The 15,143-nt window shown below is 26.5% G+C and overlaps 1 protein-coding gene across 1 annotated transcript; it reads left to right on the top strand.

The window, feature by feature from the left end:
- The first annotated feature begins 5,232 nt into the window (after positions 1 to 5,232).
- LOC129300285 (ras-related protein Rab-2-A-like) lies at positions 5,233 to 5,874 on the top strand. Its single transcript, XM_054938848.1, has one exon. The coding sequence runs from the start codon at positions 5,233 to 5,235 to the stop codon at positions 5,872 to 5,874; it is 642 nt and encodes a 213-aa protein (XP_054794823.1).
- Positions 5,875 to 15,143: the final 9,269 nt, after the last annotated feature.

Below are 15,143 nucleotides of genomic sequence, written 5' to 3'. Positions count from 1 at the left end.
TCAATCCAACGTGCCTAAAGACTTTTTACAACATGTTGGAGGTTAATGACAAAAGCTCAAACTAAAGTTACGAAGCAAGCCTTATTTAGTTTTGTCCAAGAAATTTAAGAGTTGGGAGAGCATTGAGGCACTCCCGCTCAAGCTAAAGAGAGCCTCTTAAGTGTGTATAATGTGTTTAAGATCTAAATCCATGAAGAGTCAAGCCAAGAAATGTAAACCCTTGCCCAATGTAAGGAAGAGTACAAGTTGAGCTTCTACAAGCAAGGAGACATGAAACCCTAGTGAAGAAGTTAAGGGTGGTGTGATTTTAAATCCTTTATGATCCCTTATGGTGTTTTCTATTTTAATGATCCTTTGACTCGACTCCCTTTCTTAAGGAGCAAGACTAGTCATAGTTTTCTATTTTGAGTCTAGTCAAAGATTAGGATTAATTATATTATTTTAATTTTTAAGTTTGGTATTCCCATAATTTTAGGATCACATCTCTTAAATTATGTGGCTGAATATTTTATTTTATATTATTTTCTTTCTTCTTTAGTAAGAAAAATTAGGGTTTTAATTTTTATAAATAGTCTTCTCTATGAGCCTATATATATTAGGCATGCTCCCTTTGTAATGGAAGAGAAGTTGAATGAAATTATTCATTTTAGAGTTTATAACTCTTGTGAGCCTTAGTGCTTTGTGGTGGCACCTCGTGTGAGAAATAAGCATGATCAAGAGCGTGATCAACTCTTGTGGTGTCTTCAAAGGTTGAGGTTCTTAGAGCAAGGTACTCTAGAGAATCTTATTCTTGATCATTATCCTATTATTATTTTTATTTTATTCTTTATTTTCATCAGAAATTTCAGTCCTTTCTTTTTATTCTTGTGGTTTTTTGTTGTGTTTTTTAAGGTTTTGTCTCTAAACTGGCAATGATTTTGCTTCTGTGTCCCTTATCAAAATGAGTAGAAGCACAACAAAGAAGGGAATCACAACATAAGAAAGACAAGGAAAAAAAAACTAGAGGAATCACCAGGAAGTAGCAGGAATTGCCATAGACTTTAGAGAGAAACGAGCTCTCTTCCATTAAGATTACCTTTAATATAAGGATACTCATATGTAATAAAAATATTCTCAAAAAGGTTGCCTTTTTTCTACTTTAGTGCAGATTTAAGATTTAACTTCTTCGAAGTTTTTGAAGCCATATTTTGAAAGTTGGTTATAAAAATTTGTAATTAAATTTTGCCCCCCATAAGTAGAAGAAGAAGAAAATTTTGACTCCCCCATAAATAATCCTAATCTATCACTAGTCTACTCCATAAATTTACATGAAAACTTAACTTGTTAGCTGATAAGGCAAGTCCCTTGAACTAATATATATATATATATATATATAGGGGGGGGCACGTTTGAAAATTTCCTTTATAAAATGGCTGAGTTATTGTTTATTAAAAATGCTAAAAATCACCTTTAGTTGCCCCCACTGTTAAATAAAATTTCAGTTATAACCCTCCTAAAACAATTTCTGGGTTCATCCTTGTATATATGCATGCGTATAAAAATTTAAAAGTTAATCCCTCTTCAATTTCCACCTACTCTATTGGCCTCATAAATTGATAAGATTTTTCTTCTAGAAAGTAGCCTCGTGGCTTCCAAGAACAGCTAATGCATGAGAGAATCATGAAAAATACCTGTAAAAGCAAATATTAAATCACAATACACTAGCACAAGTGCATAATCATCTGATTGACGGTGAATGTTTCCAGAATCTCCTCAGCCATATAAAGAAATGTCAATTGGTTCTCTAACACATTAAAAATTTAAAGCATATTGTACTCCATAATGTATACTCACATGCAATTGTATATTAGAAATTATTTCAATAATAACTTGTTATGTATGTTTGTTACAGTTTATTACTCTTGTGCATGCTTAAAATATAAACTAATATTTGTTTTATCTAGAATTTATTACCTCATATATATACCACATATAAAAATATAAGTAATAAAATTTATTATTTGTGTAAGCTAAAATTTTGAACACCCGAACCACCTTAAGATTGTTATCGAGAAGATGGCAGAATAACTGAAGTTTATACAAGTCAATATATAAACCTTTAATCATATATAATGAACTTTCAATTATTTGGAGTCCTTATGGCTTTTTCGCATTCCCCTCAGCGGGAGGCCTCGTTGCGATTTTTCCTTATTATTTGGCTAAAGTATATCAAATATATGGATGATAATCAACATTGCATTGCATAAAAAGGAATGCGCCAGGAATTGCATAATATGGGCTCTGTGCATTCTACTTTTAATTAATAAAAAGGAATTTTGATTGTTTGTACAGTCATATTTTAAAATTAAATAATTAATACTTTATGTTCACAAGTGAATTTGTTCCTGTAAAATATTTACCATTAATGATAGAGAACGCTTATTTAAAAAAATTGTAGAATAAGTACAGATACTCTACTAGTTAATTGGCAAATAGTGCTGTCAATAAAGGAGGGTTTTAAATGGACTGGGGGGAGAAGCTGAATTATACTTTAGGCCGCCATTTTGGAAGGCCCAGCTCTGTCCCTTAGGGTGAAGGGTTGACTGCTAATTTTTTTTCTTTTTTTCAATTTAAAAACCTAAAAAATATATTTATAATCTTAAAAAAAGTTATTCCACATGAAATTGAATTTAGGAAAATAAATTTAAGTCAATTCATACCACAACAAATATGTAAATATTAAACATTTAATATAATAAATATTAAACATTTAAGTCTAATATTAAATAGTAATATCAAAATTAATACTACTAAAAATTAAATTTTATTAACATTATCAACCGAATCTTGATGAATAATTGAGAGATGATGGAATGAGTCTAAAATTTTCATATCTTTTAGTTAGATACTTAATTTTTATTTTTTCAAATTAAAATTTAAAAATAAAAAAAGTAAAAGAATTGACTCTTTTATTTTCAGAATTAAAAGGACTCGAATTACCTTTTTTATTAACCTTAAAATAGCAGCCTATCTTGATTATTTTAGGTTTTAAAAGGCTCTACTCGTATAATTGACAGCTTAAGTGAATTGTTTCCCCTTCCCACCATTCTGGGTATAAATGCTTGTCTGACAAGTGGCAATTGGCAAATGCCAATAAATTGGAAACCGCTCCTCAGACGACTTGACGTATTTCTTCCGTACACGACAGCTGAGCTCATCCAGCCACGATCCGTGGGATTTCAGTTTGATTTTTATTGGAAGTCTTTGTGGCAGTAAACGACATCATCGTTGTTCACCCAAAAATATACAACCAAGAACCACAAAATTCTCAAAACGACGTTCTTGATACGGAGGAATCTTTTCATTTTTCTTCATAGATGTAAACAAGTCATTTGACAAGTTTTCCCTATTAACATGTATAACATGATTTGGGTAATATTGATATGGACACACACACACGATAAAATATAATACATAAGATACGATGATCAATAAATCAATTCATTTTAAAGCCATGTTTTAAGATTCAGATTGATCCAAATAGTTCAACCATTTGAACCATCATCCGGATGCAAAAATGACTTGATTCATTAACTTATTTTAAAGATTGACCCACCCATTTTGAATCAGGTGGGTTTTTGATGGATCCAAAATTAACTGAAAACAAGTTTAAATGACTCAGGCAGGTCTTGGGCAGGGGCGAAAATGACATTTGAAAAATTCTAAACCATTCAATCTTACATGTCGTGGCATTATTGCATTGGCAACTGGGGCATATCGTAATTTTGTGGTGCTATTATATGGGTTAAGGTTCATTTCTTCCTGTTAACTTTTTTCCCGAAAGCAGTGACAATTTATTCTTGAATCATTTTTCTAAGTAGCACCAAAAAAAAAAAATTCTTTCATTAATCACCTATTAATTTTTTTATTTTTTGCCAATATGGCATATACGTGAGATTTATGTGCAATAAAAAGTAGGCTTTTGACAATTTTTTAGTGTTAATTTATCATTGAATTTTTTTTAGGAGCATTAAGCATTCTAAATTTTGTTAAAATAAACTTTAATAAATATTGTTAAAATATTAATGATGAGAATAAGAAATGATGAAAAGAAAAAGAACTAATTAAAATATTGAGAATTCGAACATTGAAGATATTTTATCTTATTAATTAGGAATATCTTGTTTTAATAGTTATAAATTGTAATATTTAAATTATTGTAATCTTTCAATATTTATTGTTATCTTTTCATTTAATTTTAAGATTTCTAAAATATTAAGATTTCTAACCTTAATCCATTTGCTATTATTAGTAGGGCATAAATGTATTTTGGAGAAACTTATTTATTTATTATTTATTTCATCATCATCATCATCATCAAATTTATTATTTATTTAATCATTATACAATTATTATTAAGACACGCAAATGTGTGTTATCCGCTTAACTAGTTAATATTAAAAATTATATATATATATATATATATATTATACAAGATGATGATTACTGTAAAAATGAAGATAATTATGAGAGTTTTGCATCAATTATAGAATCATTTATTTTATTTTAAAAAGCAGATACGAACTTTTTTTGGAATTTAAAATTGTGCTACATAAGTGTTAAATTACGTTAAATTGTCTAATTTAACAGTCTTTTATACTGAAATACCATCTAAACATAAGTTTTAGTTAATAATGCTTTTGTTACATATTCTTTTAAAATTTTTAAAGAATATGGTTAACTTAATTTATTCTATATTTAAAACTTTTAAGGATATTTATTTATAAATATTCAATAAAACTTGTATAATTTTATGGCAACAATATCTAAAAAATCTTGTAAACATGTAGTTTTTAAAACGTTTATACACTGTAACATAAATATAATTTTTATACTATCATTTATCTGAAAACTAAATATAAATATATATCTCTAAAAATGTAATTTAAAATAAAATTTAGTTTTAATTATTTCAAAATACTTTATTTTAATATTTCGACACAACTGAATTTTTATTAGTTATCAATTAATATTTTTATCATTATCTTATTATTCAAATTTCAATCAAACCTTTTTATCATTATCCAGTATATAATCTTACTAATATCCCTACCCTTTATGAAGTCCAAACCAACTAAGATTTTCCTCATTCACTCTGAATTCTCGAAATTGCTATATATATTCCTGTTCACTTTATTTCTCATCCTCCAATCCATCATTCGGTGAATACTTATTGCACATATCATAACAAAAATGTCATACGGCTATCGCTTCAAATGCATCATTGTCGGTGACACTGGTGTAGGAAAGTCATGTCTTCTTTATCAATTCACTGACAGGCGATTTCAACACACCCACGACATAACCATTGGCGCTGGATATGGAGCTCAGATGATTCGAGTTGATAAGAAACTGATGAAGTTGCAGATCTGGGACACGGCTGGTCAAGAAAAATTCAAGTCACTAACTAGGTCTTACTTCAAAGGAGCTATAGTTGCACTACTTGTGTATGATATAACGAGGAGGGAGACTTTTGAACACTTGGATTCATGGATGGAAGATGTTAAGGAGCAAGCTGATGCAAATGTGACGATTGTGTTGGTTGGGAATAAGTCTGATCTTTCTCTGAGAAGGCAAGTGAGTACTGAGGAAGCTGAACATTTTGCTAAAGAAAATGATTTGATCTTCTTCGAGGCTTCAGCGAAAATGGGTCAGAATGTTTATGAGGCATTTGAAGAAGCAGCTAAAGTTGTGTACAAGAAGATTGGGAATAAAGATTTTGATTTATCAGATCAGAGTTGTGGAATAAAAGAAGCATATTGTGGGAATGTCTATCTACCATATGAAGAAAAGAGTATTGGTTCGTCTCCTAGAAGAGCTTGTTGTCGCACCTAAAAGCCTAGAAAATAGTTATTTGTTTTATTAATTATTTTTAATAGTTTATTGTGTTCTTTTTTTTTTTTTCCTTTTGAATATACGCGGATATTAAAATATTTTTTACATTATTCATAAAATTGAATTTCTTTCGTGGGCAATAAATAAATAAATGTTATATATATCAATAGATTTAAACTGATGATGAGAATTAACATTGCAGGCATATGAAACTTAAAGGATTCAAAACAACGAAATAAAGTGTAAGAACTAATATCAAAACACGTTAGAAGTAGAGGGACCAATAATTATAGTTTCTCAAAAGAATTAATGACAACTTATAAATATGACTAAAAAATAATTTCTTTTTATCTTATAAATAGAACCCAGTGAGTCATAGATTTACAAACTCTTTTATTTTTTTAGGCTAAAATGTACAAAACTTTTTTAAATTTTGAGATAGTTGCACAAAAGCCTTGAAAGTCCACCCGAAAAAAGGTGAATTGGGTTTTAAAAAAATTTGGCTAATAATTAAATTAAAGAAACGAGTTTAGAATGATATCACCAATCATAGAAAGTAAAGAAGAAAAGCTTGCATAGTTATTTATCCTAATTCAACTCTAATCACTTGAGCTTAAATTCAGTTCTCAAGTGCACCTTGAGATTTTTCACTAACTCCATCAAGATTAATTTGGGTTCTTGATAGTCTCGATACAATTTTAGGTTCACACTAGAGTCTAAATCACCCCCTTACAAAAGTAATAACATAGCTAGCTTAAACTCTTCGAGTTTAAGATTCTTTGTTTTAAGTCAGAAAAACATAAATGAATAAAGTAAGTTCAATAATAAATTATTGCTGTTGAATACTCTATCTAAAAATTGATATATAATTAATGAAGTTTTCACATAATAAATATAAATTTGAAAAGTTAGTAAACAATAAATATGAATAGCTAGAGTTTGTTCATTTGCATTCGTTTTTCACTATTTTTATCAATGCTCTTATTTACAGTTGGGCTTCATAAATGATCTGTTACACTCTTGAATAAAGCAGTTAGAGTGATCAATTTCTTTCTACAGAATTATCTAAGCATTCTTTGAAATGAGACAATGTACAATGCTTTACAATAGAGCTTTCTCTACACGGCAAGTAAGAAAAGTAATGTCTCTTTGCATTAAATATTTTGAAAGGGTAGATGATCTTTCAGAATAACATTACTATTTGGAAATAAGGAATTTATAAATAGGATTGAGGAGAGCTCAAATTTACACAAAGTAGCATTTGGAGTGATTGTATGAAGATTATATAACTCAAATATCTCTCAAAAAGGAAAGGGAAAGAGATTAGAATGACCTCAAATTGCTCCTATTCTACTCATGAAAAATAGAGTTCAGCTTATTTCGAAATAGGTGAGGATATTTTGGAATAGTGAAGAACAATAACGAGAAGCAGAGAATGGCTCTTTCAAAGTGATCATATCTTATATATCATAAGAGAGTTACAAAGCACTAATATGATAAAGTTCATTATTTGGGAATAAGTGAAGCTATTCCCAATATGCTATCACTAAATAAGTAGTCATGAGAGATGTATTATGAATAGTTTAGAAGGGAGATGTACTATTTTGAAATAAGGGTAGTTATTTCGTAATAAGCTCTATCAGAAAGGCCAATGAGAGGATATTTGGTAATGAGATGACATATTGAGAAATAAGTTATTTCAGAATAGTGAAGTTTATTTTGAAATAAGGACAAAAAATCCATATAGTGACAAAGGCTCTCAGAAATTGATTTTTAATTCTAAATTTATTTGAGATACATTTCAATTAATACTAGAGGTGCTTAAGGAATTAAAATCAAGTCAAATAGTTAATTTTAAGCAAGAAACAATCATAAAAGAATTTGAATAAGTCGTTTGGCTATTTGAAAATAAGCATGCTTAATTGGAAATAAGCACCCTTATATGGGAATAAGGCTGAAAGCTAGAATTTTAAGGTAACGAGTATGAATTCCCTTACAAGCCATTAATCTATATTTATTAAATTTGTAAAATACAAACTTCTCTTTTTTTATTATCATCAAAACTAAGGTTCAACAAACCCCTACATTTAAAAGTTTAAAATTAACTTCTTTAACCTCATATTTTTTCATACCATAAATTCTCTTATTATTATTTCTTAATTATCTTATTAATAGAAGTTGTTATGTCATATTAAAAAAAAAAGACATGTAGCAGCTTATAATGCATTCAATGTAATCTAATTATAGTTTATAAAAAAAATTTATTGATAAATTATTATTATTATTATTATTATTAGCTTACACAAATACTCTCTTCATCCCAAAATATAAGACACTTTAAGTAGATTAAAATTTATTAAATGCACAATTTTAATATTATCCATTCTCTCTCTATAATTAATTTCCATCACTTCTCTTTTCAATATATTAAATGATAGGTATTTTAAAAAGTTTATATTCTCATTTTGAAAAGATAAGGTTGTTAAATATATTTAATGAGGTTTATTGATATATAAAATTTTATCTAAAAATATTTTATAATTTAAAACGAAGGGAATACTACATAAGCTGTATACATGTTTTTTCTTAATATGGCATGACACTTGACCACTATTATTGATAACTAAAATATAATAATGAGAGAGTCTGTAGTAAAAAATAAAATGTTAGGAAGGTTAGTTTTAAAATTTTAAAGGTAAGAATTTTCTGTGCAACTAATTCAAAATTTAGAAGAGTTTTCTATATTTTTAACTTTTTTTTTATTTCATACAATACTCATATCTGTGTTACCAAACTAAGTAGGTTAGGACACTTGACCATTGTTGTTGATAACATTAATGGTTTATCCTCAAAAGTGCAATATTTATTGTGGATGCTAACTACCATATTCAATATTTTGGATCCATCCTTTAATTATCAGTCGTGTGTGCGTGGGAAGTTTATTAATTTCTTCTAGTTTTATTTTTTGCAGTTAAATTAGATTTTCTTATCTTTAAAACTTTTGGTGACATATCTTTAAATCTAATACTAATAACTTATCAAATAGTATATTAAAAGGTTCTTTTTTCCAGACGTATTCTGTTAGTTTAAGAAACCGTATGAAATTGTTGGAGATTTTTATTCAATTAGATATTGGAGGAATGACTTAAAAGATCAAAATATTAAATTAAATTTAAATAAGGCTAAGAGATTTAAAAATAAAAAAAAATATTTTGGTAAAGTACCCTGAAAGTTAGCTAGTCTCGTCCTATAATTTTTAATTATCAAAACAATATCTTATAAGGGAAATTTGTTAATTAAAAAAATTGTCAAACATATCACCATTTCTAAGCAATATGTTATTCATATTTTTATCTGCAATCCTTAAAACACGAATTGCAAGTCATATTCATTAATTGTGAAGGAAAATTATTTTCAAGTAATGTTATATTTGACAAGTTTTTTATTTATAAATTAACAAATCTTACTTGTAAATTTTTATGGGTTAAATAGCAATTTCACCCCAAAATTATAAGTTTTGAAGTGTTTGGAATCATAAATTTTTTTTAACAATATTCTTCTTCAACTTTTAAGAACGGTATAATGTCATCCTTGTTATTAATAAAAGTTAACTTTTATTGTTAGTTGATTATAAACTAATAAAAATTATCTCAAAAATTACATAAAAATTTTCTTAGTTATTTTTTTTAAATTTTGTAATTTATTGTCTGTAATTTTAGGTCTATTTTTAATAATATTTTTAGTCATTTTTTGATCAATTAATTGTCAAAGTTAATTTTTTTTACCAGCCAATTTTGTGGGTCCTTGTTTGTAAATTTTAGACCAATAATTTAGGGGCCAAGTTGTCCAATAATTCAATTTTTGTTTTGAGGGTTGTAAATCATAAAACGATTATAACAACTTTTTTAACTAATTTACTCAAAGACCTTTGGGTCCTTATTTTAAATTTTCAAATCTTTTGATCCTTATTAATGTTTGGAATGGTGAAATTTTCAATCTCTTAAGTTTGCCTCAATTATCAATTTAATCCTTTTAGTTTAATTTTATTGATTTGATCATTTATGTTTTCTAAAATTATAATATATGTCCTTTAAGTTTTAAAACATAAATTAATTTTTAGATTAATTTAACAGTATATTGAAGACTAAACATGTATCTATTAGAGTAGATAATCGGAGCGAGTCAGGCTTACTTAAGCCAGGCTTATTTAGATTGGAATTAATATATCAGAACATATAAAAAGGCTAGATAGCCAAGCCTAGTTCTAACACTTTGGATTTTTAGGTTAGCTCGAATACTTAAATTATTAAATATATTTTATTATATTCTTTTAATCAATTAAAAATTTAATCTCAAAAATTAAGATTTTAAATTTTTATCTAATTTTAATTTTATTTCATTAGTAATAAAAAATAATTCATATATTTGGGCAAAGCTTATTCTAGTTCGTGCTTTGCTCGAATTTCTTTAGGCTACTTTAATAAGCCAGAAGAAAAAAAAAACATAACTTTTAAGTTTGATCCTAATTTTTTTTAAGTTTATTCATGCTAATTTGTTGGGTTTAGCTTAAATAACTAGCTCTAAAATTTGTTGCTTAGTGAGAATAAATTAGTCTTAAAATTATTTTTTTAAAATTTTGAATAAGTTTTTGAAAATAGTTTTAGTTCTCACTTTTATGTAAAGGAAAAGCTTCAGTTTTTTTTTAAATATATTTCTTGTAGCATAAGAAAACTTCTAAGCACAATCGAAGCTTAGTGCATTACAGTTTTTTAAAATTGGTCAAAGACATAAAACCAAAATAAATAATTTTAAGAAACAAGTTAAGCAACTTCTCCTTCCAAAAAAATTAAGAAGGTCAACCAAGTCATGTCCAATGACAAAACTTAGATTAAATAATTAATAATTAATTTATAGCTTTCAATCTCATATACTATAACTATAATAAGCGTAGGGTTTTAGATCAAACAGTTGTACACATTAAACATTTGTCATAAATAATAGATGTCACATATTTTAAAATAAAATAATTCATAAAATACAATTATGAAATGGGGCAGTTAAAAAAAAGGTTTAGTCCATACGTATTACCTACAAAATAAATAAATCATTATCATTAAAATTATAAAATAGCTAATGTACACTAGCCACAAAAGCAATACATATTTTAAGCTTGAAAAAGTGAAATTAATTATTTGGAGATATTAACTATGGTAATTATATAAAGGAATTTTTCAGGCATAGACGTTATTCTTACAAGTCATAAATGGATTTTGTAGTTGAAAAATAAATTAAGACTTCTTGCATAGTGTAGCCTTTAACCTTAAGTCCATCAATATGGATGACAAATTTGGACCTAGTTTGTAAATATTTGATTAGTTTGGTTTTAGAAGTTAAATATTTATAAGGGTTAAAGTTAATTTTTACCCTTTTTACAAGAACATTCAGTGTTTTACTGCTTCTTTGGTTTTTGTTTTCATTTTTTATTTTTAAAATTTTTTTTACAATATAATTTTTAAAATAAAATTCATTTGGTTATGTTAATTTTAAAAATATTTTTAAAATTAAAAAATAAACTAATAATGATGGTTATTGGCAGTTAATAGTAGTAATTTATGATAAAAATTGATCAAGGTATCTATAATTTTTAATAATTAAATATAGTGTTTTTTAAAAATAAAAAATAAAATCAAAACAACTTGAAGTTGTTTCTATTTTTGTTTTTTAAAAAAATAATAATTTTGGAAACAATTAAACTAAAAACACTTATTCAAAAAAGTTTTAAAATTTTTGTATTTTAAAAAATAAAAAATAATTTTTTAAAATAGAAAATAAACAGACTCTTAAACTCTTTATCGTAGTAATGTCATTTTTAAAGTAATTAAATCATAACAATATTGCCTCCAATATTAAATGGACAAACATTAATATTTAATTTTTGTTGTCTCAAAAATAAATTTGACTCAAAATCATAGCAATGTTATTCTTGAAATAATTAGATTATTTTGGCCCACACATTGCTGAATATTTTTTTTATTTTGTTGCTTATTTTTCTGAAAAATTTGGGGATATTATCATTTACCCCAACTCACCCAAACTAATTCAGACTCTTAATGTATGCGACCTTTTTTTTTTTAAATACCAATGACTGCCTCACAAATATCTCAAGATACCTTCAACATTTTTTATTTAATATAACTACATATCCTTAGGCTTAAACACGAGACCTCAATACAAGTTGATTTTTTTTTTGGCCAACTATAGAAACTTCAATTCAAAAAAAAAACATGGCAGTACAGAGTGAAACAAAAACTGAAGCAACCAATAAGAAAAGAAAAAAAAGGAAGCCGAAAAAAGTTAAAGGCGACAAGAAAGTAAAACAAAGCAAAACAAAAGATCAGCCAACACCAATCCTGCCAATTGAAGATCCATCAGCATATGATTTGTTATCTAATAATGGCTCTCAACATCCTTTACTAGAAAGGTAGACAAAGGAAGTGATGGTGAGGACACTCATTCAATGGGACTCACATCCTTGATAATGGTCACTGCAATAAAGTCAGCTACACAATTTCCTTTGTGTGGAACAAAGGTAAGAGAGAATCCAGCTTTGATTGCCATAAGAGCCAAAATGTCATCAATAATACTTCTACATCTCTAGCCATCAAGAAATGCATGACACAAGCCCAAAACAATCCCTCTCAAAAATTACTTTGTCACAGCTTAAGTCAAAGATTAGTAGAAGAGCTCTTTTTAATGCAAGAGTTTCAGTCATAAAGGTAGAGATTTCTTAACTTTGTCAACAAAGGCCCATACAAAGTTACCAACAACATCTCTAATGGGAGGAGCTTTACTCTCATCAAAGAATGCCCCATCACAATTAACTTTAAAGAATCCTTTTGGTGGAGACTTCCATCTACGAGAGATAACAGAATCAGCTCTCTTTGGAATAGCATCATGGAAAAAGTTACAAGCTCTCAAATGCTCAGTAATAGCCCTCCTAGTATTCACAATATAATTTGATTCTACAGGTCAGATAGACCCAAATTAATTAGAAAAAACATATTATAATTAATAGTTTATAAAGCCGTCTAATAACAGGGAATGAAACTCAGACGAAAACTTCTTTAAACTCCATGAATTGCGTAGAGCCACGTTTAATCAATCAACGGTCAATATTAAGATTGTGTGCAAGTTTTAGACACCAAATTAGAACTACTATATTTAGTTCCACGTAATCATCCACATCACCTACTTGTCTCGTTATCCATAATTTTTCAATATAACGTATATAGGTGTAAAACAAGTTGAATACGCATTTCTTTGGATTTTGTTCAAATAAATTTTTTCTGTATTTTGAACACGTGTGTTTTAGTGTAATATGTTGAATTTCTTGCTAAAATTTTTATTAACCTGTATGAAGTTTAATAATTATTTAGTGTATACATTTATAGTGCTTATGGTGTTCACCTCATAACATAATAGCTTATTAAATACTTGAATTCTTACCATTGTTTTCCATTGATTTACATGAAATGAGAGATGCTTATATAATTTATTTTACAACTTTTGTTTGTTAATAAATTATTTTTTTCTTAAAAAATACATGTTTTCAAGAACAAAATTATATGGACTTTTCTTAAGGGATTATTATATTATTATTTTTAAACCCTACACAGAGCCTCTTAAAAAAATTAAAAATGAGACTATTTCAATTTTATTAAATTATATAAATGTATATTTAAATCTATGCAACTCTCTCCAAAAAAAATATGAATCAATAACATATTTTTTATAATTTCAATGAATGTACCGCTATGTTATAATCTTATGGAAGCTTTGTTTATATTTTAAAATTAAATAAAAAGGCTGCATAAAAATTTTAATTTTTAAAATTAAAAAAAGGTTACATAATTTCAAAATATTCGAAAAGGGCCTTTGAGAAATTAATATTTAAAATAAGCTTGTAAATAATTTGCAAATATAGGGAAAAAACTCTGAAAAAATGTAATTATAACAGAAAAAAGGTTACATAATTTCAAAATATTTGAAAAGGGCCTTTATGCATTTTTTTTATAACAGAAATTTAATTATATCGAGTTTGAAAAAGCAGGAAAAAAGAAAAAAATTATATCTAGATTCCACATAAAAAAAATTATTATTAAGAGGTCCCATAAAATTTATAAAAATATCCCAAATTTTAAATCTTGTTCATTTACATCTTGATTAAGGGTATTAATAATTGGACTTTACAAGATTTGGTATAATATTTTGTGAATTTCATAAGACTTTTTGATAATAAATTCTCTTATATGGAATCCAAATGTAATTTTCCTGAAAAAATACAAATTTTATAAATCTCAATTTTTTATTAATTTCAGACATGAAATAGCGTGTGTGTCATGTATTACACAATCTTGGAGAATAAGTCACAATATTTACGATTCAGAAACAGTACGTAACTTCTGAGACTTTTTACATTATTATTTATTTTTAATTTATTTCAAAATTTCAATTTAATAAGACAAAGATATACTTTCAATAAACCACAAAATAAGATACTAATAACTATTTTACGGTTTTAGGAAGAAAATAGATAAAATTTTAATCTTTTAAAAAATTATATATCTTTCTAATCACATTCTCATTAAATAACCTACATAACTACAAGTGCCTTAATAATAATAATAATTAAAATTTTGATATATAATTTTTTTAAAAAGTAATAAATGAACTAGAAGTAGAATTAAAAAATTAATTCTAAAAGCTACCTAATATTCTATATATTACACAAACTAAGTAGAGATTTTAAAAAATTTAGAAAAATTAGTCATTTGTTCCAAGTATTTTTGGCTTATTTATAACCAATTCCTAAACTTTGATCCATAAAATTTTGACTTAGCTGCAATTTATTGCCTAAATTTTGCTTTGGTGCAATTCAATTATTATAATTTTAATAATTTAAAATATTATATCCTAATTTTTAAAATAATTTTAATTTAATTTTATAATATTATTTTATAAAATATAAAAATTAATATTTTAAATAGTTAAAATTATAGATATTAAATTGCACTGTCAAATTTCAAGTATTGAGTGAATCAATTAAAGTTGAGAGAGTAATTTATAACTTACATAAAATTACATTATTGAATGATTAATTTTTTGACAATTTTCTTTAGGTGAATGCAAGAAGAAAAAGTGCAGATCTGCTCCCCCGTCTTTCTTTTAAATGATGTCTCTGTCGCATACAACTTATCACATGGTGGACT

This window comes from Prosopis cineraria, unplaced genomic scaffold, assembly GCF_029017545.1.
Source record: "Prosopis cineraria cultivar Desert tree isolate PC_DT_omini unplaced genomic scaffold, ASM2901754v1 PC1517, whole genome shotgun sequence".
Taxonomy (NCBI): Eukaryota; Viridiplantae; Streptophyta; class Magnoliopsida; order Fabales; family Fabaceae; genus Prosopis; species Prosopis cineraria.
This window is presented reverse-complemented; position numbering and strand designations above follow the sequence as displayed.